Here is a 12,766-nt window from a genome sequence, read left to right as displayed (position 1 = left end):
AGCATTTCTGACATGAAGGGATCTTTAAATTGCAATTTGTGGTTTTTAATGTTTTGAGATACTTAGTTTTGATTGTGCAGGTTATTACTCAAACCTTATGAAATAGCCACCTATTCAACTGGAGGTGGAGATATTACTAATTATACTGCTAAGGGCTTACTTAGATATGTATCAACTGCTTTTTCACTTACTTTATGACAGAGTGGGATAGAGTTATTTACAATAATGAAGCTATTATTCAACAATGGGATGAATTATCCCAGACTATTAAAGATCTTATGGGTTTAGTTAATGATGTTTTGTAGAATCCATCCTTTTTGGAATAAAGTTTGGAACTGGGGTTTAAACGTTATGTTCATCCTCGGATGTGTATTACTTCACGTTATTATTGCTTTACTCTTTCTTCTAATGGTTATCCAATGTATTTTCCCCAGTGTTTATTTTTCATGGCAACATTAATGACTAGTAACATACATCAAAGTTGCTGGTGAACGCAGCAGGCCAAGCAGCATCTATAGGAAGAAGTGCAGTCGACGTTTCAGGCCGAGACCCTTCGTCAGGACTAACTGAAGGAAGAGTAAGTAAGGGATTTGAAAGCTGGAGGGGGAGGGGGAGATGCAAAATGATAGGAGAAGACAGGAGGGGGAGGGATAGAGCCGAGAGCTGGACAGGTGATAGGCAAAAGGGGATACGAGAGGATCATGGGACAGGAGGTCCAGGAAGAAGGGGGGGGTGACCCAGAGGATGGGCAAGAGGTATATTCAGAGGGACAGAGGGAGAAAAAGGAGAGTGAGAGAAAGAATGTGTGCATAAAAATGAGTAACAGATGGGGTACGAGGGGGAGGTGGGGCCTTAGCGGAAGTTAGAGAAGTCAATGTTCATGCCTAGTATTTAGTATTTGGATGCTACAAGCCATTCTGAATTTCTTTTTGGTGATTTTTTATTTGAATTCATACTGTGATGTTGTGTTTAAGTATTATTAATTACCATTAAATGTCTTAATTTATGGTACAAAATTGGGTATATTTTTAACATGTTTCTTCATGTTTTTGTATTGATGATATTTTAAAATCTTTTTCTGTCTCATTTGATGCAGTCATGAATGCTGGTGTTCCTTTTGTACTATCTTCACTCAAGTGTGGTCCCCAGGATTTTCTGTGGATCAAAAGGGTGGAGATGTTGGTCTTGGCAGATTTAAGACATTGAACTCCAATGGGACAGTGGAAGCAGATAGATCAATTGTCTTTGTTCCTGCCATGTGCTTGGAGATGGAGGCGAGCATTTTGTGGAACTGTTTTACATCCTCCATTTTGTGAGATGGAGCTGCTTTGCTTTCTGTGTTGTAGACACAATGACATTTTAGGTAATCTGCTGGGCTGGAGATTATTTCCAAATAAGAAGTTATTTGTGAGGTGTTCTTTGATGTAACATAACATGCAGGTTTCTGAATGTTAGTGTTTGTGCCTGCCTGGAGTGATTTGAGCTGGTTACTGAACAGAACAAAGAGCCATAAATTATAGACTAGCACTTTCTGGAAAGAGGACAATAAATGGATGCTGGCCTGGACCAGAACTAATAAAAAGGAGTTAAAGGTTAATTAGATGACCTACAGCCAATGACACCGAAACGCAGTATTTGAATTGGTAAGGAACGAATATAAAGGTGGACACTTCAAGTCTGGTATCAGCGATAACTCTCTCAAGAGACCCACCATTGCAAGGAAGAACCCCCATGCCAGGGGGAGGGTGAAGCAAGGATCGATCATCTAGCAAACAGAAATCCCCTACTTTGGTGTTATAAATTGGAAAAGTGGTCTGAGTGAGTATTGGTACTGAGGGCACAGTAGAATTCAAGTCCTAAGCTGTTGGTCTAGGGTCGACCTAGTTAGGTTGTTGTTTGTACAGAGACAATAAAGTACGAGCTTCGATTAATCACGAGTTGCATAGTGAATTCTGTAACCTGGTTCCGTTGATGTATGGTCAACAGTATAAGCACTTTAAAATAGAATCACGACTTACCATTTGCAGAGAATCTAGAAGCTTGGTTAGTTGATAAAAACGCTGTGGATTGTGCATGATATCTTTCCCCTGAAAGGAGATTACTCTATCCAGTTCCTGTATGTAGTTCATACGCAGCTCATCAAAGTACTTCTGGTTTTTTAGACCTTCGACTGGAACTGCCAAATATGCAGTGAAGGTTATGTTACAAACTTGTATCAGGCATGACAATACATTTCCTATTCTAAAAACATGTTATGTAAAACACAGCTTTTATATAAAATACAATCAAAAGGCAGTGGCAACGGGGGAGTCACGTGATGACGTGGGATTGAGATGTGTAAATCCAGCTCTCCCGTAAAAAATCAGCAAAGTACCGTTTAAACAAAGTAAAGTTAATAAATACTTTCCGAAAACTACTTATAAACTTTGTAAGACTACTCTACGATATGCCTCGTAAACCGCAACAGAAGAAGTCTGTTGTTGTGAAGTCGCCGCGAGATGGGAAGAAAAAAGGGCCTACTGCAGCGATGGAGCCTTGAATTCAGGTTGGATCTCCTTCGGAGAGAACGCATTTTATCTCTGGTGTAGAAGAACAGGGAGCAATGGCGGCCGTAGCGGTCTCTCAGAAGAAGATGCCGGAAATGCGCATGTGCAAATCGACACAACTTAAACTACAAGAACCGACAGCCACTGCAACTGAAAGTGACTCAGAGTCAGAATTGGATTCCACAGAGAATATAGATGAAGAAGAGGAGGAAGAACTGGAAGAGACTGGAAGTAAAGGAGACGACGGAGACATAAGAGAGGCTTTATTGCAATTAACGGCTGAACTAAGAAAATTAAGAATAGAGATTAGAGACGCGAAGATGTGCTATGATAAAGCTATGAAAAGACAGCATAAAATGGATAAGAAACTTCAGAAGATGGAAAGAACAATGGAGCATATTAACGACAGAGTGGAAAAAACAGAAAATGATGTGTTCGTCTGGAACACGGAAAGAAATCGACTCTTGGAGAAAGTAGATGTGTTGGAAAATTTTAGTAGACGTAATAATATTAAAATTGTTGGTCTTAAAGAAGGTATAGAGAGAGAAAATCCAATAGAATTTTTTCAACGATGGATCCCGAAAACCTTGCAAATGAAAGAGGAAGACCGACCAATTGAAATTGAGCGGGTACATAGAGCTCTAAGATTAAAACCACAAGATGACCAATATCCACAATCAATTTTAATAAAATTCTTAAGATTTCAAGACAAAGAAAGGATTCTACAGGTGGCTGCCCAAGCTGCGAAGAAGAGAAAAGGGCCACTGATGATAGAAGGGAAGAAAATTTTTTTCTACCCTGACATAAGTTATGAACTTTTGAAGAAAAGGAAGAAATTTAATCCAGTGAAAAAAGCCCCATGGGATCACGGTTATCAATTTATATTGCGTTATCCTGCAACCTTGAAAATTTTTTTGACTGGTGGAGAAAAAAGATTTTTTGATGATTACCGGAAGGCGGAGGAGTTTGTGCGAGATTCGTTGAATATTCACCAGATACAAGAACAAACCCAGGGGAGCGAGATGGATTGAAGATGAAGACTGGATTAAGGAATAGGCCTGTTGGATTTTTAGGCGGATGAATATATAAATATATTATTAATTATATGAGGGAGTGGAAGAAATACCAGGTGGGAATAATGACATTAATTTCTTTTTTATATATATATAATTTTTTGTTACGGGGGAGCTGGAAGAAACACTGACCAATCGCTACATTATTCATATGTGCAAACGTGGCAATAGCCACGACCCGCAAAATGGAGGGGGGTAGTGTTGTGCACCTTTTCATTCACAACATTAGTGGGGGGTTATCTTGCTTTTTATTTTATTGTATCTATCTTTTTTTTTGCCTGGATGATTGGGAGGGAAACACATAGTAACATGGTGAAGTTCAAAGAGATACCCCAGGGAACTATGAGAGTTGAGAAGCTAAGTAATGTTTTAGATATGATAAAGATCTCGGTTCCTTGGGGAAAGTAACAAATATATATTAAATTTATTTTTAATCCCATGGAGCATGCGGAAACCTTCCAATATTCAGGCAGTTCTTTTTTTTTCTCTTTTTTTCTTTTCTCTTTAGGTAGTATCGGGGGGGGGGTAGATATTTTTCTCTCTCTTGTATTTACTTTGAAAACTCAATAAAAATTACATTAAAAAAAGGCAGTGGCAACGATGACTTAAAAATTATGAAGAAATCAATAAAATGTCTTGGTTAAAGATTTCTTTTAACCATGAGGCATCATGACATATAAACAGAAATTTCAATGACCATTTACATGTATTCTGACCACCGATAGCTACCCAATACTGAATGGACAATATTTTGAACTCCCCATCCCACTATAACAGTTTCACCTAAGTAGCTAAAATTATTCTGTGGACTTCCAGTTATCAAACACCTAAGCATGGCTGATGCTCGCCCAGCACCATTGTGCGACTAACAATATTCTAGGTCACAAGCTCACATACACACTCACATGGGTGCATGCTCACACCCACCCACACACACAAGTAGGTGCACTGTGCATTGATCCACATAGATTAAAATGGCACAGAATTGTACATAAATTAAGGACAGTCTATGAAGAGAAAGTATTAAAATCCTTGTAACTGTGAATTGCACACAACATTCTAGCAGAAAATTTGTGGTGCTCTCAGCATAACCATAGTCAGTTTTTACTCAAACACGAGGAAATCTGCAGATGTTGGAATTTCAAGCAACACACATAAAAGTTGCTGGTGAACGCAGCAGACCAGGCAGCATCTCTAGGAAGAGGTACAGTCGACACTTCGGGCTGAGACCCTTCATCAGGACTAACTGAAAGAAGAGCTAGTAAGAGATTTGAACCATTTCACGCACATCTGCTCTCACTCCATCCTCCCGCCACCCCACTAGGAATAGGGTTCCCCTTGTCCTCACCTACCTCCGGGTCCAACATATAATTCTCCGTAATTTCCGCTACCTCCAACGGGATCCCACCACTAAGCACATCTTTCCCTCCCCCTCTCTCTGCTTTCCCCAGGGATCACTCCCTATGCGACTCCCTTGTCCATTCGTCCCCCCCACTGATCTCCCTCCTGGCACTTATCTTTGTAAGCAGAACAAGTGCTACAGATACCCTTACACTTCCTCCCTCACTACCATTCAGGGCCCCAGACAGTCCTTCCAGGTGAGGCGACACTTCACCTGTGAGTCGGCTGGGGTGATATACTGTGTCCGGTGCTTCCAATGCGGCCTTCTATATATTGGCGAGACCTGATGCACACTGGGAGATCGTTTCGCTGAACACCTACGCTCTGTCTACCAGAGAAAGCAGGATCTCCCAGTGGCCACACATTTTAATTCCACATCCCATTCCCATTCTGACATGTCTATCCACGGCCTCCTCTACTGTAAAGATGAAGCCACACTCAGGTTGGAGGAACAACACCTTATATTCCGTATGGGTAGCCTCTGACCTGATGGCATGAACACTGACTTCTCAAACTTCCGCTAGTGCCCCACCTCCCCCTCGTGCCCCATCCGTTATTTATTTATTTATATACACACGCGCATTCTTTTTCTCTCTCCCCTTTTTCTCCCTGTGTCCCTCTCACTATATCCCTTGCCCATCCTCTGGGCTTCCCCGAACCCCCTTTTCTTTCTCCCTAGGCCTCCTGTCCCATGATCCTCTCGTATCACTTTTGCCAATCAACTGTCCAGCTCTTGGTTCCATCCCTCCCCCTCCTGTCTTCTCCTATCTCCCCCTCCCCCTCCCACTTTCAAATCTCCTACTAACTCTTCCTTCAGTTAGTCCTGACGAAGGGTCTCGGCACGAAACGTCGACTGTACATAGAAACATTGAAAATAGGTGCAGGAGTAGGCCATTTGGCCCTTTGAGCCTGCACCGCCATTCAGTATGATCATGGCTGATCATCCAACTCAGAACCCTGTACCAGCCTTCCCTCCATACCCCCTGATCCCTTTAGCCACAAGGGCCATATCTAACTCCCTCTTAAATATAGCCAATGAACTGGCTTCAACTGTTTCCTGTGGCAGAGAATTCCACAGATTCACCACTCTCTTTGTGAAGAAGTTTTTCCTAATCTCGGTTCTAAAAGGCTTCCCCTCTATCCTCAAACTGTGACCCCTCGTTCTGGACTTCCCCAACATTGGGAACAATCTTTCTGCATCTAGCCTGTCCAATTCCTTTAGGATTTTATACGTTTCAATCAGATCCCCCCTCAATCTTCTAAATTCCAACGAGTATAAGCCTAGTTCATCCAGTATTCCATCATATGAAAGTCCTGCCATCCCAGGAATCAATCTGGTGAACCTTCTTTGTACTCCCTCTACGGCAAGGATGTTTTTCCTCAGATTAGGGGACCAAAACTGCACACAATACTCTAGGTGTGGTCTCACCGAGGCCTTGTACAACTGCAGTAGTACCTCCCTGCTCCTGTACTCGAATCCTCTTGCCAGCATGCCATTCGCCTTTTTCACCGCCTGCTGTACCTGCATGCCCACTTTCAATGACTGGTGTATAATGACACACAGGTCTCGTTGCACCTCCCCTTTTCCTAATCGGCCACCATTCAGATAATAATCTGTTTTCCTGTTTTTGCCACCAAAATGGATAACTTCACATTTATCCACATTAAATTGCATCTGCCATGAATTTGCCCACTCACCTAATAGCCACCCTCCAATACTCAGGAACTAGTCCAGAATCTAAACAGTTTTGAAAAACTATCACTAATGCATCCACTATTTCTTGGGCTACTGCTTTAAGCACTTTAATCCCTTCAATTTACCTAACACCACTTCCCTACTAACATGTATTTCCCTCAGTTCCTCCATTCCACTGGACCCTCTGTCCCCTACTATTTCCGGAAGATTATTTATGTCGTCCTTAGTGAAGACAGAACCAAAGTATTTATCCAATTGGTCTGCCATGTCCTTGCTCCCCATAATCAATTCACCTGTTTCTGTCTGTAGGGGACCTACATTTGTCTTAACCAATCTTTTTCTTTTCACATATCTATAAAAGCTTTTACAGTCAGTTTTTATGTTCCCTGCCAGTTTTCTCTCATAATCTTTTTTCCCCCTTCCTAATTAAGCCCTTTGTCCTCCTCTGCTGAACTCTGAATTTCTCCCAGTCTTCAGGTGAGCCACTTTTTCTGGCTAATTTGTATGCTTCTTCTTTGGAATTGATACTATCCCTAATTTCCCTTGTCAGCCACGGGTGCACTACCTTCCTTGATTTATTCTTTTGCCAAACGTCTTCCTAGGGATGCTGCCTGGCCTGCTGCGTTCACCAGCAACTTTTATGTGTGTTGTCAGTTTTTACTGCAGGTGTTGAAAACTACTCATGTCCCGATGAGTCTTGGCCGCAGGCTTTTGAATATACTTTCATGAGTCTTATAAGTAATAATCATCGTTGCCAATGCCAACGGTAAAGGAGGAGTAATTTAAATTATTTTTTAAGTCAGAACGTTCACATGATTAGTTTACATTATTGATTCCATCTTTTGTGTTCTTCTGCCTTCCCCGAATACCAATCAAAATAATAAATATTGCTCCTGCCTTATTTCTGCTTAACAGCAGCTAGACACAGTTTTACACACATCATTAAACTTGGTTGTTGTTATATTGATTGGAGCCTTGACACAGCTATTCTTCTCTTAGTTAATCCTAACTTTTCATTTTGTTCTCTTCTACCTTTCTTGTCTGCCAACCCTTTTCCAAGTCTTAAGAAAGGGCACTGATCTGAAAATAATTTTCTTTCTTTCTCCACAAATACTACCTGGAAAGCTTAATATTCAGCATTTTGTTTTTATTCGCACCTGTTCTGTTTTCACTTTGTGACAAAAGACCAAGTTATCAGAAGATTGATGCTGATAAGAGAGACAAAGAGAGAAACATTCCAAATGTTAATGAGAGACGAGAGAGTTTAACGAAAAGAGACACAGTTCCGAGTACTGTCAGACCGGTTGCTTTGAACCTGAACTGTTTGAAGTTTGATGGACAGGCGATATCCCAGCAGGGGGATAAAAGGAACAGGTTCGCCAAAGCAAGAGACACACCACGACACACCACGAGATCATGAGGTAATGAGACCCTGGAAGTGCGGTGTGCCCCCCCACAAGTTGGTGGGAGTTTTTGGAGGTCTGATCGCGGGACCGACCATAGAGGCACAGGGTGAGAAGGTACGATCGGCGGGAACCTGGTGTGTGTGTCCGCCCTTGCCTGGGTGCCGGGTTCACTGCAGAAGAACGATCGCATCCGGAACGGAGGGGTCACAGTTGGTGACCTCAGAAGACATTACAAAGGGCTTGCCCGAAAGCTAACTGCGAGGAATATCAAAGGTCTGTTTGAATCCGATTTGAATATCATCATTCGCTCGCTCTCTCTCCAACGGCACCACGGCGATTACTGCGAACTGTATTCAGCTGAACTGAACTCTGCGTCACTTGAGACTGATCATTTACCCCAGACTGCGATAGAGCTTGATTGATTCCTATTATCCTAGTTCTGTGTACATGCGTGTTTTATCATTGCTAATCTGTTGCATTTATATCCTTACTATTAGAATACTGTGTTACTTATTTCTTTAATAAAAACTTTCTTAGTTCCAGTAATCCAGACTCCAACTAAGTGGTCCATTTCTGCTGGTTTGGCAACCCAGTTACGGGGTACGTAACAACATTTAAATGAAAAAAAAATGCAACAGGAAGTACTGAATTCAGTTAGAAACAACATTAATATAATATTGAACAGTAATTTTGTACCTTTAATGTAACTAAAAATTGCAATTAGGATACAACTGTTTTTCTGGGATTACGAGTCCATACTCACTGATGCTAAACAGTAGTAACACTTTCATGCAAAGGAACTCATCCTGTGAGAGTTGCAGCCATTGAAACTCCTGGGATAGACGCTGCATTTCCATACAAAGATTATACATAGTTGACTTTTGCATCCGTTGCCTGTGAACACATGTAAAGATATGAACAGCAACTGGTCAGCAGCACTGGGTATAAGATTTCTAGTTTTCCTTTGTTAGTAATAAATCCCAAATGCCGCTTATTCTTGTTCAAAATAATCAGCGGCAATTTAATCAAATTATAAATACTCCATGCATGCTTGGAAAGGGAGAATAACACTACACCAATATGAATCTCTACAACATCTAGTAACAAAGTGACGTCTGTCTCAGGGACTAATATCACAACATCCTTCAGGAGGGTGAAAGCTTGCAAGGTGTCAGGCCTTGATGGGCACTGAAAATCTGTTCTAACAGCTGGCTGGAGTGTTCAAGGGTATCTTCAACCTCTCACTGCCGCGGTCTGAGGTTCCCACTTGCTTCAATAGAACAGGAATCATAATGGTATCCAAGAAAAGCAGGGCGAGATGCTTCAACGACTATCAACCAAAAGTACTCACATCTACTGTGATTGGAGATTGGTTATTAATTCCTGCCTGAGCAAGGACCTGCACCTGCTGTAATTCACCTACTACTGCAATAGGTCTTCAGCAGATAGAGTCTTACCAGCTCTTCACTCTGCTTTGGAATACCTAGAGAAAACTGTTTATTGATTACACTTCAACATTCCATACCACCATCATTTCAGTAGTATTTACCAAGCTTCTCAATTTGAGCCACTACATCTCTCTCTGCAACTGGATCCATGACTTACTCATTGGGAAACAGCAGTCAGTACAGGTTAGTCATAACATCTCCTCAGCACAGGTGTACCTCCTGGATGTGTGCTCAGCCCACTGCTCTACATTCATGACTGGTTGGTTGAGCACAGCTCAAACACCATCTACAAATTTGCAGATGACACCACTGCTGTTGGTAGAATCTCAGATAGTGACAAGGAGGTGTAAGGAGTGAGATAGATCAGATGGTTGAGTGGTGTTGCAGTAACAATCTTGCACTCAATGTTAGCAAGACAAAGAAATTGATTGCAGTTTGCAGATTTCAGGAAGGAGAAGTTAGGAGAACACAGACCAGTCCTCATAGAGGGGTCAGTGGTAAAAACTACAAGCAGCTTTAAACTCCTGGGTGTCAACATCTCCATGAATTTGCCCTAGGCCCAAAACATTGATGCAATTATGAAAATGGCGTATTGGCGGCTCTAAAACATTGGAAATTTGAGAAGAAATTTGAAAAAGAGGAGAGCGGTAGTGATAGGGGACTCGATAGTTAGAGGTGCAGATAGGAGGTTCTGTGGTCGTGACAGAGAATCCAGGATGGTTTGTTGCCTCCCAGGTGCCAGGGTCAAGGATGTCTCTGATCGATTGCATGACATTCTGAAGTGAGAGGGTGACCAGCCAGATGTCGTGGTGCACATCGGTACCAATGACATAGCAAGGAAGAGTGAGGAGGACCTGGAGAGTGAGTATAGAGAGCTTGGTAGGAAGTTGAAAAGCAGGACCTTGAGGGTGGTAATCTCAGGATTGCTACCTGTGCTATGTGCCAGTGAGGGTAGGAATAGGATGCTCTGGAGGATGAACAAGTGGCTGAGGAACTGGTGTAGGGGGCAGGGTTTCAGATTTCAGGATAATTGGGACCTCTTCTGGGGCAGGTGGGACCTGTACAAGAGAGGCAAGTTACACTTGAACTACAGGGGGACCAATATCCTTTCAGGGAGGTTTGTTAGTGCTATTGGGGAGGCTTTAAACTAGATTTGCAGGGGGATGGGAACCAGTGTGCCAAAGCTGACAGTGTGGCTGGGGTGAAAATAAATGATGTTAAAAGTTCAAGCAAATCTGCTAATAGAAAGGTTGTGAGTGGTGGTAAAAATCTTCTGAGGTGTATATATTTCAATGCGAGGAGTATTGTGGGGAAGGCGGATGAGTTGAGGGCGTGGATTGACACATGGAATAATGACGTTATAGCAATTAGTGAAACTTGGCTACAGGAGGGGCAGGACTGGCAGCTTAATATTCCAGGGTTCCGGTGTTTTAGATGTGATCGAGGCAGAGGAATGAAAGGTGGGGGAGTAGCATTGCTTGTTAGGGAAAATATTACAGCAGTGCTCAGGCAGGACAGATTAGAGGGCTTGTTTACTGAGTACTTATGGGTGGAGCTGAGAAACAGGAAAGGTATGGCCACATTAGTGGGATTGTATTACAGACCACCCAATAGTCAACGAGAATTGGAAGAGCAAATCTGCAGAGAGAGAGAGCAGGCAACTGCAGGAAACATAAAGTTGTGGTGGTAGGGGATTTTAATTTTCCATATATTGATTGGGACTCCCATACTGTTAGGGGTCTAGATGGTTTAGAGTTTGTAAAATGTGTTCAGTAAATTTTCTAAATCAATATATAGAGGGACCAACTAGAGGGGATGCAATATTGGATCTCCTGTTAGGAAACCAGTTAGGACAAGTGACAGAAGTCTGTGTAGGGGAGCACTTCGCTTCCAGTGATCATAACACCATTAGTTTCAACTTGATCATGGACAAGGATAGATCTAGTCCTAGGGTTGAGGTTCTTAATTGGAAGAAGGCCAAATTTGAAGAAATGAGAAAGGATCTAAAAAGCGTGGATTGGGACAGGTTGTTCTCTGGCAAGGATGTGATCGGTAGGTGGGAAGCCTTCAAAGGAGAAATTTTGAGAGTGCAGAATTTGTATGTTCCTGTCAGGATTAAAGGCAAAGTGAATAGGAATAAGGAACCTTGGTTCTCAAGGGATATTGCAACTCTGATAAAGAAGAAGAGGGAGTTGTATGACATGTATAGGAAGCAGGGAGTAAATAAGGTGCTTGAGGAGTATAAGAAGTGCAAGAAAATACTTAAGAAAGAAATCAGGAGGGCTAAAAGAAGACATGAGGTTGCCTTGGCAGTCAAAGTGAAGGATAATCCAAAGAGCTTTTACGGGTATATTAAGAGCAAAAGGATTGTAAGGGATAAAATTGGTCCTCTTGAAGATCAGAGTGGTCGGCTATGTGCAGAACCAAAGGAAATGGGGGAGATCTTAAATAGGTTTATTGCGTCTGTATTTACTAAGGAAACTGGTATAAAGTCTATGGAATTATGGGAAATAAGTAGTGAGATCATGGAAACTGTACAGATCGAAAAGGAGGAGGTCCTTGCTGTCTTGAGGAAAATTAAAGTGGATAAATTCCCGGGACCTGACAGGGTGTTCCCTCGGACCTTGAAGGAGACTAGTGTTGAAATTGCTGGGGCCCTGGCAGAAATATTTAAAATGTCGCTGTCTACAGGTGAGGTGCCGGAGGATTGGAGAGTGGCTCATGTTGTTCCGTTGTTTAAAAAAGGATCGAAAAGTAATCCGGGAAATTATGGGCCAGTAAGTTTAACGTCGGTAGTAGGTAAGTTATTGAAGGGAGTACTAAGAGACAGAATCTACAAGCATTTGAATAGACAATGACTTATTAGGGAGAGTCAGCATGGCTTTGTGTGGTAGGTCATGTTTGACCAATCTATTGGAGTTTTTCGAGGAGGTTACCAGAAAAGTGGATGAAGGGAAGGCAGTAGATATTGTCTACATGGACTTCAGTAAGGCCTTTGACAAGGTCCTGCATGGGAGGTCCTGCATGAAAATTCAGTCGCTAGGTATACATGGAGAGGTGGTAAATTGGATTAGACATTGGCTCAATGGAAGAAGCCAAAGAGTGCTAGTAGAGAATAACTTCTCCGAGTGGAGGCCTGTGACTAGTTGTGTGCCACAGGGATCAGTGCTGGGTCCATTGTTATTTGTCATCTATA

General features: G+C 42.1%; 1 protein-coding gene across 3 annotated transcripts in view; it reads right to left on the bottom strand.

Annotated features, from left to right (window-relative positions):
• The window catches only part of ar (androgen receptor), a 217,413-nt gene that overhangs the window by 9,575 nt on the left and 195,072 nt on the right, over nucleotides 1-12,766 (bottom strand). For 2 of the 3 annotated variants that reach the window (XM_063061070.1, XM_063061072.1), the window contains exons 6-7: nucleotides 8,886-9,016; nucleotides 2,019-2,176 (exon numbers count right to left, since the gene is read on the bottom strand). In XM_063061070.1, coding sequence (XP_062917140.1) covers nucleotides 2,019-2,176; nucleotides 8,886-9,016 — 289 coding nt within the window. Of the gene's footprint in view, nucleotides 1-2,018; nucleotides 2,177-8,885; nucleotides 9,017-12,766 lie in introns of those variants that run through there. The other variant, XM_063061071.1, reaches the window with a different exon arrangement.

This window comes from Mobula hypostoma, chromosome 10 (genome assembly GCF_963921235.1).
Source record: "Mobula hypostoma chromosome 10, sMobHyp1.1, whole genome shotgun sequence".
Lineage (NCBI taxonomy): Eukaryota > Metazoa > Chordata > Chondrichthyes > Myliobatiformes > Myliobatidae > Mobula > Mobula hypostoma.
Note: the sequence above shows the minus strand (reverse complement) of the source record. Positions and strands in the feature narration are given on the sequence as shown.